This window comes from Camelus bactrianus, chromosome X, assembly GCF_048773025.1.
Source record: "Camelus bactrianus isolate YW-2024 breed Bactrian camel chromosome X, ASM4877302v1, whole genome shotgun sequence".
In the NCBI taxonomy this organism is placed as follows: Eukaryota; Metazoa; Chordata; class Mammalia; order Artiodactyla; family Camelidae; genus Camelus; species Camelus bactrianus.
In genome coordinates, this window is record NC_133575.1 from 84815074 (window position 1) to 84828602 (window position 13529).

The 13529-nt window shown below is 34.6% G+C and overlaps 1 protein-coding gene across 4 annotated transcripts in view; it reads left to right on the top strand.

Annotated features, from left to right (window-relative positions):
• Window positions 1-13529, top strand: part of MORC4 (MORC family CW-type zinc finger 4) — a 50149-nt gene that overhangs the window by 6556 nt on the left and 30064 nt on the right. For all 4 annotated transcript variants that reach the window (XM_074359907.1, XM_074359905.1, XM_074359906.1 and 1 more), the window contains 6 exons: window positions 4395-4612; window positions 5352-5499; window positions 7793-7925; window positions 8245-8373; window positions 11465-11584; window positions 12996-13096. In XM_074359907.1, coding sequence (XP_074216008.1) covers window positions 4395-4612; window positions 5352-5499; window positions 7793-7925; window positions 8245-8373; window positions 11465-11584; window positions 12996-13096 — 849 coding nt within the window. The remainder of the gene's footprint in view (window positions 1-4394; window positions 4613-5351; window positions 5500-7792; window positions 7926-8244; window positions 8374-11464; window positions 11585-12995; window positions 13097-13529) is intronic.

Sequence of the window (13529 nt, forward strand, 5' to 3'; positions counted from 1 at the left end):
TAAGTTTGTACTTCATTATCTTCACGTATCACTCAGTGAAAAAAGAGTATTTCCTCAACTCCTTCCTTCTCTCTTCCTTTTTTAGCAGATGAGGTTGGTTACTCTCCACATGGCTTCCTGAACTAGTGTGTGAAGCATGAGTAACAGTAGAGGGATTTGGTAGAGGAGGGAAAGGGCTCTGAGCTATAAAAATGGAAAAATTCATTTAGTTGTAGTTCTCTTTGAAGGTATGCTAATTCTATAACCCTATTTGTAGGGATGTCCCTTTGATCCAATAAAGAAAAGTGAAATTTGAGCATAACCAATTATAAATTTGGTTATGTTTTACCACTTAGCAGTCTATGTACCTTCTGTCTCAGATCCTCATAATTAGAAGAATATTTGAGGAAGAATGTGGTCAGTATGATGGTAAAGGTATAGAGTTGGCCCTGTTTTTAACTTACAGCCCCACTTTTATCTCCTAAAGTTAATATTTTATATTAAGAAGAACAGAATGTTAGATGGGATAGAACCAAAATAATTATGTATCTAATTCTATATGTACTAGTTTTTTTCCCTGAAACCACTTATCCTCTTATCATTTCCTTCCCTCCAACCTTATCCCAGTGACATGGGTGTCAAATCTTACCACCTTCCATTTTGTCTGTGAAACTACATCTCTGAAAGTTGGTGCTTACAGTTACAAGACAGGAGGAAGGAGGAGGATGGTTTTAAAATAATTGTAATGATTTTTGTTCCAGATTCTTTAAACAAATTTTTACCGAGCACCTATGTGAGAATCACTCTCCAGTGTGGTGAACCAGACATGAGCCTTGTTGTCAAGGAGCTGACAGTTTAGTGAGAAAGATAGAAAAGCATCAACTAGTAATACAACTGCATAGGTTATCCCACTAGTGGTAAGTGCTGTGAAGGAGGAGTGCAGTTTCTATGAGAGCATATAATGGAGGGATCTAATCTAGTCTGTGTACTCAAAAAAGGCTACCCTGAAAAAATGACATTTGAGTTCAAATATGAAGGAGGAGCAAAACAGGCAGAAACTGCTTTAGCCATTGCATCTTTTGATATTATCGTGCCAAATATGTTTCCCTCTAATTTGAACTGGACAATTGCTCCTCACATTTAAAAATTAATTTTAGAGAATTTTTTTAAATGAGTCCTCAGTTGTGTATAGTTATATGTTTTGGATTTTATTTCTGATCATATCTTAAAATAAACTTGAATCAGTTAGAAGGTTCCATTTATTTAAAAGAGATCATTTAGTTCAATTCTAACCTCCAGCCAAGGATTCAACTTACTACAGTTTGCTTTTAAATAGATGAGCTTTAGAGGTAGCTTTGAAAATTATTATTAAGTATGCTAATTTTTCTGTTTGTGGTTTGGGGCATATTATTTTTATATTTAGAAAAAATAATAGAGATAATTATGCAAAATTATTAAGCCTACAGAAATTCTATTTGACCTATAACATTTGTTATAATCTTATCCACATTTTCCAACTCTTTATGCTGTTCTTCCTATTTTCAGGCTAATAAAATAGTTATGTACCTGAAGCAACAGTTTCTCCCATAAATACAGAGCCCCATGAAAATCAAGTTAAAAAGAAAAAGCCTATCATTAAATTCCTTTAAGATTCACAATTAATTTTCTTTAGCTTCTGGGGATAGTGTGTGAACCAGCTAGTCTATGTATTTAGTTGCCTTTTTCAGCAGGGTGGAAACCCTCTTTTAAAAGTCAAGGATTAAAAGCAGCCACAGATTCATGGATTGAAGGTATTTGCTACCTCTGCTCAGAAGTGAATTTCCTAGTTCTTCCAAAGCAACAGCCAGGGAATCATAATGTGCTTAGCAGTCTTTCATTCTTTTATATTACATATTGAATCAACCAGTATATCTAGGGGACAGCAGTACCTGCCCTTGTATGTCCATGAATTTGCTAAAGTTTGTTTCATTGGTCAGAGTCCAAATTTAAAATTACCTCTCTATGTTCTAGAATCTTGACTTTTAAAGGAACTCAGGAGAAAGCTTATATCTTCCTGGATTCCACTCAAAGAGCTGATATCCCAGCAGTGTGTACACATTGAGTCTATTATGTGAGAGGTTAGAACAGGATTTTCTTGATAAAGAGAAACCACCTGTCCAAGCCGAGATATCTCTGTGGAAAATCAGTGAATTATACCAAACTATGTAAGATTCATTCCTACAATTCTGTTATCTGTTGTGAGGCTTGTATATTAGGTAGTTATTGGTTGGTATCTGACAGCCCTTCTGTGATTTTCAGTTAAATGGAGTACCTAACATGGGAATCCAGGTGAAATAAAAGAACATGTGAAAAGAGTTAAGGGTAACATAACAACAATAACATACTGAGCTTCCAGCTCCTCTCATCTCATTATTCTCATCCTTTTCCATTTCTGGTTCTGGCCCTGGGCCACTACTTATCTTCTCAACCTTATATACTCATTTGGTCTCCCAAAACTATAACACAATGAAAGTTTACACTTACAAAGGAGAAAGAAACAATAAATGGCAGAAGAGGCAGGAATGGTAAGGAAATGAAAGGAATAATATAGTCTTCCTATTTACACCACTTACCCTTGATCACCTAATTGAAGCTTTTGTGGCATTAGAGAAGGTTAAAGTCCAAATAACCTTACAGATTCATTTCATGTAGTTTATGAAGAGCCCTGAGTTTTAGATATGCCATTAAATCTGAAGTAGAGGTAGAGGTTAGCACATGACAATTCTTAGAATGACTTCTAGAAATACTTTAAAATTAAAATTTGAATGCTACTTTGTAAGTTATAAAATTAAAATTTGAATGCTACTTTGTAAGTTAATATATACATACAGTGTATTATTTAATCCTCCTAATGACCCTATTGTTTTTAGGTAATTCTTCCACAAGAGGAAAATGAACGCCTGAATCTTACCTTTGATAAAGTTATTTCCTGGAATACTAAGACCCATAGGCTACAGAAACTTAATGCTCTTTTGGTATTTTAAAAGGAAATTCTGCCCTAGAAATTACCTTTTTATGTGGTTGGATTTATTTGTTAGATACACAAAGCTCCTGTAAAGTGTCTGTTCTAGAAGGACATAATGGTATTATTGTATAACACTTTGAAATAGAAAATTAAAAGGTAGGCCTCCTTCCTTAGGGAGTAAGCACAAACCACAGCCTCCACGAAGTAGAAATCAGGCACCTCATCCGTGCTTAAAACGGTAAGAGCCAAAGCCAAGCTGCTCAGCCGTAACAGATAGAACATCTACTTTATTGATGTAGGAGAAACATCTAATCTGTAATATACAAAATCCTTCCTTAAACTGTAAACCAGAAGGGCAAGAATGTCTCTTTTAATTATTGTGTCTCCAGTGCTTAGCACAATGCATGGCACATAGCAGGTACTCAGCAAATATTTATTGAGTGAATGGTAGTATACACGTTGTAAACTTAGTCCATCTGGAGAGAACCAACCCTTAAAAATTAGTTTTATTTGTGACTAGAGGAGATATATGAATCATTTTCTAGATTTATTAAGAAGATAATAATCATTTTCTAGACTTCATGTCTTTACATTTTTGGGGTTTGATTATTTTGTTGTGTGTTTGAATGGAAAATCTAAGAAAGAGAAAGGGTCTGGCTTCCAGATTAAGCTGATCACATAAGAGGCTACAGAGATTGTTGAGGTGACTCACTGAAAGGCCCTTGATAAAACAAGAGAGACTTTATACTGCAGCTGTTTGCTGATATTCAGAGGCAGAACTACCTATTTTTATCCCTTGGCCACATTCCAATGAACTGTCCCAGCAGATAGAGCAGAGGGTAAGAATTGAAAGTGTTATCCTTTGGGTGAATAGTTGAACTTGTCAAGCTATGTAATCTCTGGCTTTCAGATTTCTAGAGGGCGATATAACTAGATTGGGGATGCCTAGTCTAGTACCTCTGAGTAGTGCTAGTATCTGGTACTCTTGTTACCCTCTCCAAGGTGTGCTCAGAGATAACCACCCTTTTCATCTTCCCTTAACTTTACTATTAGTGATCAGAGCTATTTTCTTGAGATAAGAAAAACAGCTGTCCATGGCCTTTTCCAGCTCTCTCTGTTAGTGGAAAGAGGCTGCCTTTACATTTATAAAGCATGACTCTAATGTAATGGAAGTGTTTATATACTCACAAACCACACAGGAAAATCAGTCCCATTTCTCCATAGTAATTGCCTATGTTTTTAACTTAATAGGTTTGCCCAGAAATACCAAAAGGAAGGAAAAAGTGGGGGGGGGGAGGTTACAAGTTTTCTTCATTTGTAAGCCAAACATTCTGCCTGTCACCTATCTTAGGGTGCTTTTTACCTTTCTAATTTATTTTTTTCTCATTTCCTTTTTCTTGTGTAATTGCAGCTTTGGCTTTACAGATAAAGTAATAAAGAAGAGCCAGTGTCCAATCGGAGTCTTTGGTAATGGTTTCAAGTCAGGCTCCATGCGTCTAGGAAAGGATGCTCTTGTCTTCACCAAGAATGGGGGTACTCTCACTGTTGGACTACTGTCACAAACCTATCTGGAATGTGTCCAGGCCCAAGCAATTATTGTACCAATTGTTCCATTCAACCAGCAAAACAATATCCTTTCTAGAAATGGAAAATGTTAGTTAAAAATTAGTCTAATCTGACTATTTTGATAGAAACAAATCCAGCTATCATTTTCATATATAAAGAGGTATTCAAATGTCTTACATTTAACTAGAATTTAATCCTATTAAGTACTTTTAAAATAAATGAACCATTGACAGAGGCTTAGAAATGTTTTTGTTATATTGCAGTTTTCACTGTTAGGCGATTTGAACTATGTAGTGTCTCCCCTATCCCACCGCTCCCATGGTAAAGTTCCCCGGGGCCTTCTATTTTTTTCCCCTAAGGGTAGTTACATTTGCGTCATACCCCCAGAAACATACTATTCATCAGCTTATCTGATAGCTAATAGCTCATTTTCTTATATCTGGACAAGCTATTATTTCTGTCAGACACGAGGTTGTTTACGCAAGCAGTATAGCAGTAAAGTTTGAACTCATTGCTTCCAAAGAGTTGAGAGGTTCAGCCTTTGACCTATTTCTTAAATATAAGGCTGCCTTAATTTATGTTGTATCTTTGAAGCTATATTCTGCAGCAGTAGCTGATTTTGGTGTTTATCTTTACAACCTTTCTGTGTTTTCCCCATTTCCTTTCTTCTGTAGCAGTAATGCCCATGCTTTATATCTATATGTCTATATTTTGTCTCAACATGCAACCCAAAAGGCAGATCTTCCTAACTGATAGCATCCTCTTAAGATATTAATTTTTCTTTGACTATGTTTGGTTTTACAAAAAATGATTATTACTGAGGATTCCTTGCCCAGCCTAGAAGCCATCTTGAACTATTCAATTTTCAACAGTGAAAGTGACCTGCTGTCCCAGTTTGATGCCATCCCAGGCAAAAAAGGCACTCGTGTTCTCATTTGGAACATCCGCAGGTATAGTATTCCAAAGGTGATAGATTCTAATAAGCAAAGGTAGTATGATGAAGCACATTTCAATAAATCTCTCTAGAGAAGCAGAGAAGATGAATTTTGATACATATTTGTATCTCATTACATACCTTCCCTTAACTTTTTTAGAACTACAGCTCTGTTTGAGACAATGCTCCTTACTGGTAAAATGTGGAAATTGATAAAGTGGAGACGTGCATATCCTGTGGCTAATTACCATCGAGATAGTTTAACATTATGCTAAAATCTTCAGAATCCATTATAAATATCTACTTTATATTCATGGACACTGTTTTGCGATAGGTCAGTGATAGTTATTTTACCTATTTGACGATGAAAATGAAGTATGAGAAATTAGGGTAACAAAGCACAAGACAATCTTTAAAAATAAAGACCTCTGTATTAGTGCTTTTAGAGTAGCTGGATTAGAAGTAGAAAAATCTTTGAAGCAGATAAATTTGAACTATAATGAGGGTGGCTCCAGGTCACATATTTAAAGCTAATAAAACAATCTGGAAATCATATCTAGGGTATGTCATCTGTTTAGCCTTGTCATGTTAAATGGAATACATTTAACAGTGTCTACTGAAACCTAAAAATTTTTAATATAGAATAGAAGTGTTACTCTTAATGTTTAATAGAACAGAATGTCAGATATATTCATTCTTCTTTTTCTCCTTAGGTCAAGTATTTTACCTCATTTCTTAGGTGGGTAAAACTTAGATAAAAACAATGCTGGTTCATATAGAGAGTACTTTCAATTAAAAAAAAGTAAGGTAATACACATCTTCTGTGTCCTACTCGGAAAGCCTCAAGTAACATAATTTATATCATAAAGGATCATTTTCATGAGGTATTTTCAGTGATTGAAACACATTAAGCAGACTTTTTTCTTTGTACATTGTTTTTCAGTTATATGATACTAGGTGTTATGTAAATAAAGGATTCCATGGTCAAATAACTTTGGGAAAAGCTGGCTTAAACAAAGCTTTCCATGTTAATTTATTGCAGGATCTCTCACAGGCTTTACTGTGCTAATGTTATTTCAAAATGCATTGAAAATATTTAAGAGAGCAATACAGTATGCAGTATTTCCCAATTTCAAAAACTGTTTCTCAGGACCTCTTTTCCTTGGATGATGGGTGGTGAGGGGCTGGGAGGACAGGGAATCTCCTCAGAGTACATGTGTTTGATTTGGGTTGGGTGGCAATAATCAGGATTACCCTGGAAAATACAGAATATATTATTATAGTGACAAGAGCTTTATACAGGACATGTATTGTAGTGGCTTTGGTTTAGCCCTGAAGAAGGCACTACATTTTCAATGCAGCAGCCCTGAGCTTGTGAAGCCTAAAGTATGAGGAGGGTATCCCTAGAGCTTGAGGTGGTTCTGAGAGCCAGGAATTGTTTTTCATTTTTTTTTATTAAACTGCCTTTATTTATGTCTTTATTTCTTTTTTTAAGAGTATCTTTAAAAAGGGGGAGGGGATACTGTTCCACAGAGCAAATTTTGGGAACTATTGTTCTGTTGTATATTTTTTCCCTATAATATAACCCATTATTTGTTTTGAGTTTTTTCTGGGAACAAAGAAAAGTCTTGCCTTTTTTCCTTGGCAGTTGCTAGTGATGTAGCCCAGTGTCTTGGAATGGGCCATATTTAAGTGACCCAAAAGGATTATGAGAAGAAAGGTCCTTATGAAAGGAACAGGAATAGTATCATATTTAAATGATAATTCCATAAATGATATACTAGAAGACTAACAAATATATGCTGTTTCTATAACAACCTTTTTTTCCTTCTGAAAAATAGGATTAGACCTGGAGAAATATTATATCATTAGTCCTTATACTATTGTTGAAGTTAGAAAGAGTAGGTTTTGACTCATTTCTTTATTCAGTTGGGGAAAATGATGTTGAATGACCTACCAAGCAATACCCAGAAAGCTGGAATCTGTTTAAGATCCTGCTTCAAGGAGAGCTGACATCCATTTGATTTATTAAATCACAGATACTACCACCTTGCTTTTTTTTAAATTTCTTTCTGTACTTGGCATCATCATGTCTATGAAATGTAGTATATTTGTTAAGACTGGAAATACTCTTAAATATTGTGTGATCTTCAAACCAAGTAACCTGTAGTTCCTTTGCACTGGTAGTCAGGGAAAGAAGTAGGTATCTGAGTTTTGGCTTATTTTGTTTCTTTTCTCTTGGGTTCCTAGTGCATTTTTGTCCTTTGGAGCCAGTTTTTGTTAGATTGGTACTTGTCTCTTTTACCCAGAAATAAAGATGGAAAGTCCGAGTTGGACTTTGATACAGATCAGTATGACATCCTGGTATCAGACTTTGGCACAGAAGAAAAAGAGACTGGTGGTATTACCTCTGAGCTGCCAGAAACAGAGTATTCTTTGCGGGTGAGTAAGAGTGGTTTTTCTTCAACAGTGAGAGGTAAGATGTCCTGTAACGTGAAAATATTATGGAACAAGATCTCACTTTAGTTATATAAAGATGACATCCTTTTAACCTTACGGTAGGATTCCTCTTCACTGTCTTATCTGAAACAGTGTAGCTAATATAGTCAGCAGCACTTAGTGTGGTAGTTGACATAGCATAACAAGGTATAGAAACTGAGCCAAATCTTTGCCCAGAATAGACCTCAGTTGCTAGCAGTTTTTTATGGGGACGTCAGTAGCATTGGCAATATTGTATAACTTTCCCTTCACTGTTCCTTAGGCATTTTGTGGTATTTTATATATGAAGCCACGAATGAAAATTTTTCTGCGTCAAAAGAAGGTGACTACCCAGATGATTGCCAAGAGCCTGGCCAATGTAGGATATGATATATATAAACCTACCTTCACAGTATCCTTACAACTACGTGAAGCTGACCTCTTTGTTCCAGGTTTAGATTTCCAAGTTGGCACAGAAAAACAAAAACCTTTCCTTTTCCAATTCAAACATGTGTGTTATAGTACAAACCCTATTTCATTGTACCCTGAGGAGGTATTTCTTGAATGCCAGTCTATGCACCAGTTTTATCAGCAATCACTTGGAAATTATTAAAATAATACAACATCCTGAGGTTTTAGAGATTCTAGTTCAGTGAATTTTGAAATCTCTCTTTTTAATAAATAGTCATTTCTTTTAAAAATCCTCAGCTGATTATAACAAATAGCCAGGTTTGAAAAGCTCTGCTGTAAGGAATGATCCACACCATTTGGTTTGTACTGGAATTTCATTATATATTACATTGATTGAAATAAGCAAAATATTGACTAGAACTTGTTAATCTTTTGGACATACTATGATTTTTGTCATAACAAGTCCAGACTTATATTGATAGAACTTAAGAGAGTGGAAATTAAAGGTTGATTTTCTAGGGTAAGATAAATCTTCAACAGATTTGACATGGATCTCCTGGGACTTCTCATAATGGCAGCCACTCAGAGAATAATTACTCACTTCTAACCTCCATTGTCCTGGGAATGAATTTCAAAGTCTTGAGAAAATCTTAAATTATAGAAATTAGGTCCATCTTCACTGATAGATTTGGGGGCCAAGAAAGTCTTTGAAAGGGTGAGAATTCACAAGCAGTTATGAAGAATTGCTCTTGTAATTTATTTTCTAGTAACTAAATTCTGCTCTTGCCCCAGGAAACATGTTCACACTCTATTTGCTTTATCAAAGGTGTTATCTAGCCCGCTTTGTCTTTCTTCCTCTGACCAAAAATTAGAAATTGCTATTTCCTTTTTAAAAGCCATATAGTTGTTGCTCATAGCAGATGGATTTTCTCCTTTTGGAGAACACATACCTTGTCTGTTTTTTTTTTTTTAAAGCTCTAAACAAACCTGACTTAACAAAGCCAAAGCTAACATTGGTAGTATCTGTAGGCAAATTAGTTATAATATCACTGTATGTAGCTAGGATCTTAGTGCTGTAGCTTTAATGGAGCCAGTCTAAAAAAGTGCTTTTCAACTACTGTTTCAGAATATACCACATTTCTGCTTCCAGCTTCTTTCTTTTGTGGATTTGTATCAGGGTAACTCCTATGCGTGCATTCCATGTGTACCTCAGCTCTTCTCAGCATCCCTTCCCATTAAATTAGTTACCTTCCCCTATTAGAATTTGGGTTAAACAAATTCACTATAGGCATGAAACTACTAATAGAGTCTCCCTAAGATCACTGAAGGACAAGATTACTGATACTAACTTATTTATTCCTCAGTTATTAAAGGATCTCCTCTTGTCCTTTCTCCCTATACTAATTTGGGGGAACCTCCTACCCCAGTGTACTCCCACCCCATAATTTAGAATTTAAAAGTATACAACAGAAAGAATTTGACAGTCTTTATCTTTAAAATGTTCATTTTTTATTGAAATACAGTCAGTTGCAATGTATCAGTTTCTGGTATACAGCACAATGTCCCAGTCATGTATATACATACATATATGTATTTTCATAAAAAATGTTAATTTTATGGTATACAGTTTTTGTTTTTTGTTTTGGAGAGTTTTGTCCTGTTCTGTTTTTACACTGGAATAGGATCTTATTTGAGGTTTGATTTAAGCTTCTAGAACCCAGAACATTATATGTTCTGAGCCAAATATTACTTATGTATGTACCCACTTGTGTCATGTCTTCATGTAATACCTGACCCATTTGTCACATGCATTTGATGCCAAGTAGCTTGTTCTTAGAGGGGGTAATGGAGATTATTTCTTGAAAAAGTAATACAAACAGATTTTCATGTGACTCATTTTGGACATGAGGATTTCTTAGTACTTTTTTAATGAAAATGTAAGTTTCTCTGTCTCCCCTTTATCTTTCTCACTGTCTTACCTTGGTTTTTAAATCAAATAGGACTTGCTAAAAACTGATAATTATTCATGTTTTATGTACAATAATTAGTTCTCTTTATTTCACTTACCCAAGCTTGTTAACTTCTTTCCATGAAATATATTACAACAGGACTATTTATTGTCCTTTACCTTTAAGTGATTTTGTTCTTGGTGCTTTTGCTGTCATTGTGTTTTGTATGGTAGCCACACTTACCTTATTGCTTATAATTGTGTGGATCTGTGTTGTACCATGTACAATTCTTACCTTACCTAGCAGTAAATGAAGCAATTAGCAATGGTTAAGAAACATTTTGTAATTATTTATGAATTTTTAAATCACTGATAGTATTTTGGTATATTTTCTTACAGTCTTTTCTATGTATATGCATTTATTTTTAAATTTTATTTTTATTGAAGTATAGTTGATTTCCAGTGTTGTGTTAGTTTCCGATGTACAGCAAAGTGATTCAGTTATACATATATACATTCTTTTCATATTCTTTTCCATTATGGTTTATTACAGGATGTTGAATATAGTTCCCTGTGCTATACAGTAGGACCTGGTTGCTTATCTATTTTATATATATAGTACTTTGTATCTGCTAATCTCAAACTCCCAATTTTTCCCTCTCCCCTTCCCCTTTCCCTTTTGGTAATCATAGTCTATGTATATATTTATAATACATATTTTTAGATGATAATTGTTATTATAGTCTGAACATTTCCTAATGTTCCCAAATATTTTTCAAGTACATCATTTTAAGAGCTGCATAATAGACCATATGGATATACCAAGATTTATTTAGTCATTCCCTTATTATCAGACATTTAAATTACTTTTTTAGCCATTATAAATAATTGATAAATTTCTGTAACTCATAAAACTGTTTGGTCTTCCCTGGTTATTTCTGTAGGATAAATTCCTAGAAAGAGAATTATTTGGTCAAAGTTTAAGAATATTTTCAAAGCTATTGCTACAGATTTTTTAAATGCCTTCTAGAAAGGTTGTACCAATTTGTATCCAGTGGTGTCTGATGTTTTTTGCTATAATACAGTACAAAATTTTGTCTGCTAAAACCCCTGGTGTTTGTCTCCTTAATGATTTTCTTCTCAGAATAAGCAGGTGAAAATAACTTTTGGGTTCTCTTGCAAGAATAATAACCAGTTTGGAGTAATGATGTATCATAATAACCGACTCATAAAGTCTTTTGAGAAGGTGGGATGCCAGGTGAAGGTGAGTAGTTAATGCTTCTTTGACATAGAATGCCGAGAAGAGTCAGAAAAGGATTTGAAATTTGCAAAGGGAATATACTCATGAGTGGCTTTTTATTCCCATCTTGAGTTGGTTGTTAAATCTGATCCTGGAATTCTGTGTTACCAGTGAACTGACTTGTGTCCAGAAGCTCTTTTTACTTCTCATTCTTTGTAGACTTAATCAACCCAGGAACTTTACTGAATGCATTTTCCAGGTGGCTATTAATAAGAGGGAGAATTAGAGCATAAGCAACTCTGCCATGTGTATAAGCTTCTAGTGTTTAAGGTTGCTCTTTCCATTTTCTTGGGAAGATAATAAAGCATAGTGGAAGATACATAAATTTTAGTGGATGATGACAAGAATTCGAGTCCCAGCTTTTCCACCTAAAAGCCGTATAACCTGTGCTCTGTTGTTTAACTTCTCTGAGGCTCAATTTTCTTACTGGTAAAATGGAAACAAGAATAATAATTTTACCTACTCTGCCTACCTTAGAGTTTAAGGATTGAGAGCTTTAAATGGGATAAATTAAGTGAAAGTATTTTATAAACTGAAGAATACAAATATTACCATCATCTTAAAATTTTAATGACAATTTAAAATAGTAATATCCACAAGTATCTCATTCATTCCTATTTTGCAGATAAGATTGCTCAAGCACAAAGAATGATAAACTGCGTTATATTACACAGTAGGACAAAGTTACATATGACCCAAGAGAGCTAGTTTTCAGCCTATATTGCTTTTCATTGTTATATTGTCTTTATACAGCTTGTTTGTGTGCAAGTCTAATTATACTTTGACTCCGTTCCTTCTATTAAAGAATACAAAAATGATTTTAAATCCAAACATCTCTTGTATCAGTTTGTAATTAATAATCACTGCAAGTCTGACTCTTTTTAGTAGTTGTTTGGTGGCCTACATATATAAAAATTGTTTATTTTAATAGAATATTTTAATTACATAACATCATTAAATTTTTTTCAGATGAAATTTGCTTTCAGTTCCCTAGAACAGGAGTATATAACCGTGATTTTTTAACCCTGTCACTCTTTGTTTAAATGAAATCTTATAACTATCTCATAATATAAAACAGGTGAAAGTGGGCAAAGTGTGGGTGAAGTAGAGATAACTATTAATCCCTCCCTGGAAAATCCTGGGGAACCTATGGAGCACAGTTTGAAAATCTCTGCTCTAGATTTTGCCAGAGGTTCCAGTTCATTATAATACAGTCTGTTGAAGTAGATCCTCCCTTAGTGATTCTCTAGATCTTGCTGCCCTTTCCTTGCCCATGGATGTTACGCAACCCTTCTATTATTTTTGGAATCAAAAGGAAGTGCCTCCAGGCAGTCAACAGTAATGTAAGTGTTGAAATTAATATTTTTCTTCTAAGCCAACTCATGGAGAAGGTGTGGGAGTAATTGGAGTCATTGAGTGCAATTTCTTAAAACCTGCCTACAACAAACAAGACTTTGAGTACACCAAGGAGTACCGGTGAGTCCAACCTGAGGTGTTTCTGAAAGTTTCTTCAGATGTGATTCTATTCTCTGAAACGTCTAAAATCATCTCTAAAAACCAGCCAGATAAGTTAACTTCCTTCAAATCTATTATCTAAAATTAGAGATAAAATGATTTGATTTTTCTGTTAAAGCTTGCTGATACATGATATATGGAGCCCAACTGAGATAAACCTTAACTTTAAAAATTATGGAAAGAGCATAGAAATTTAGTAAAACAGTTCTGGTAAAACAAAGAGCCTTGGAATTGATCTTAATGAAAAGAGATGAGTGCATATAAAGTTAATGAATGTGTTGAGGGGAAAAAAAAGCAGTTTGAAGTTTGTCCCAAAAGATTTCTTGAAGTCAGTGAACAGACTGAGAGGAACGTATTGGAGTGGCAGGAAAGACGTATGTTTTCAGGGAAACAT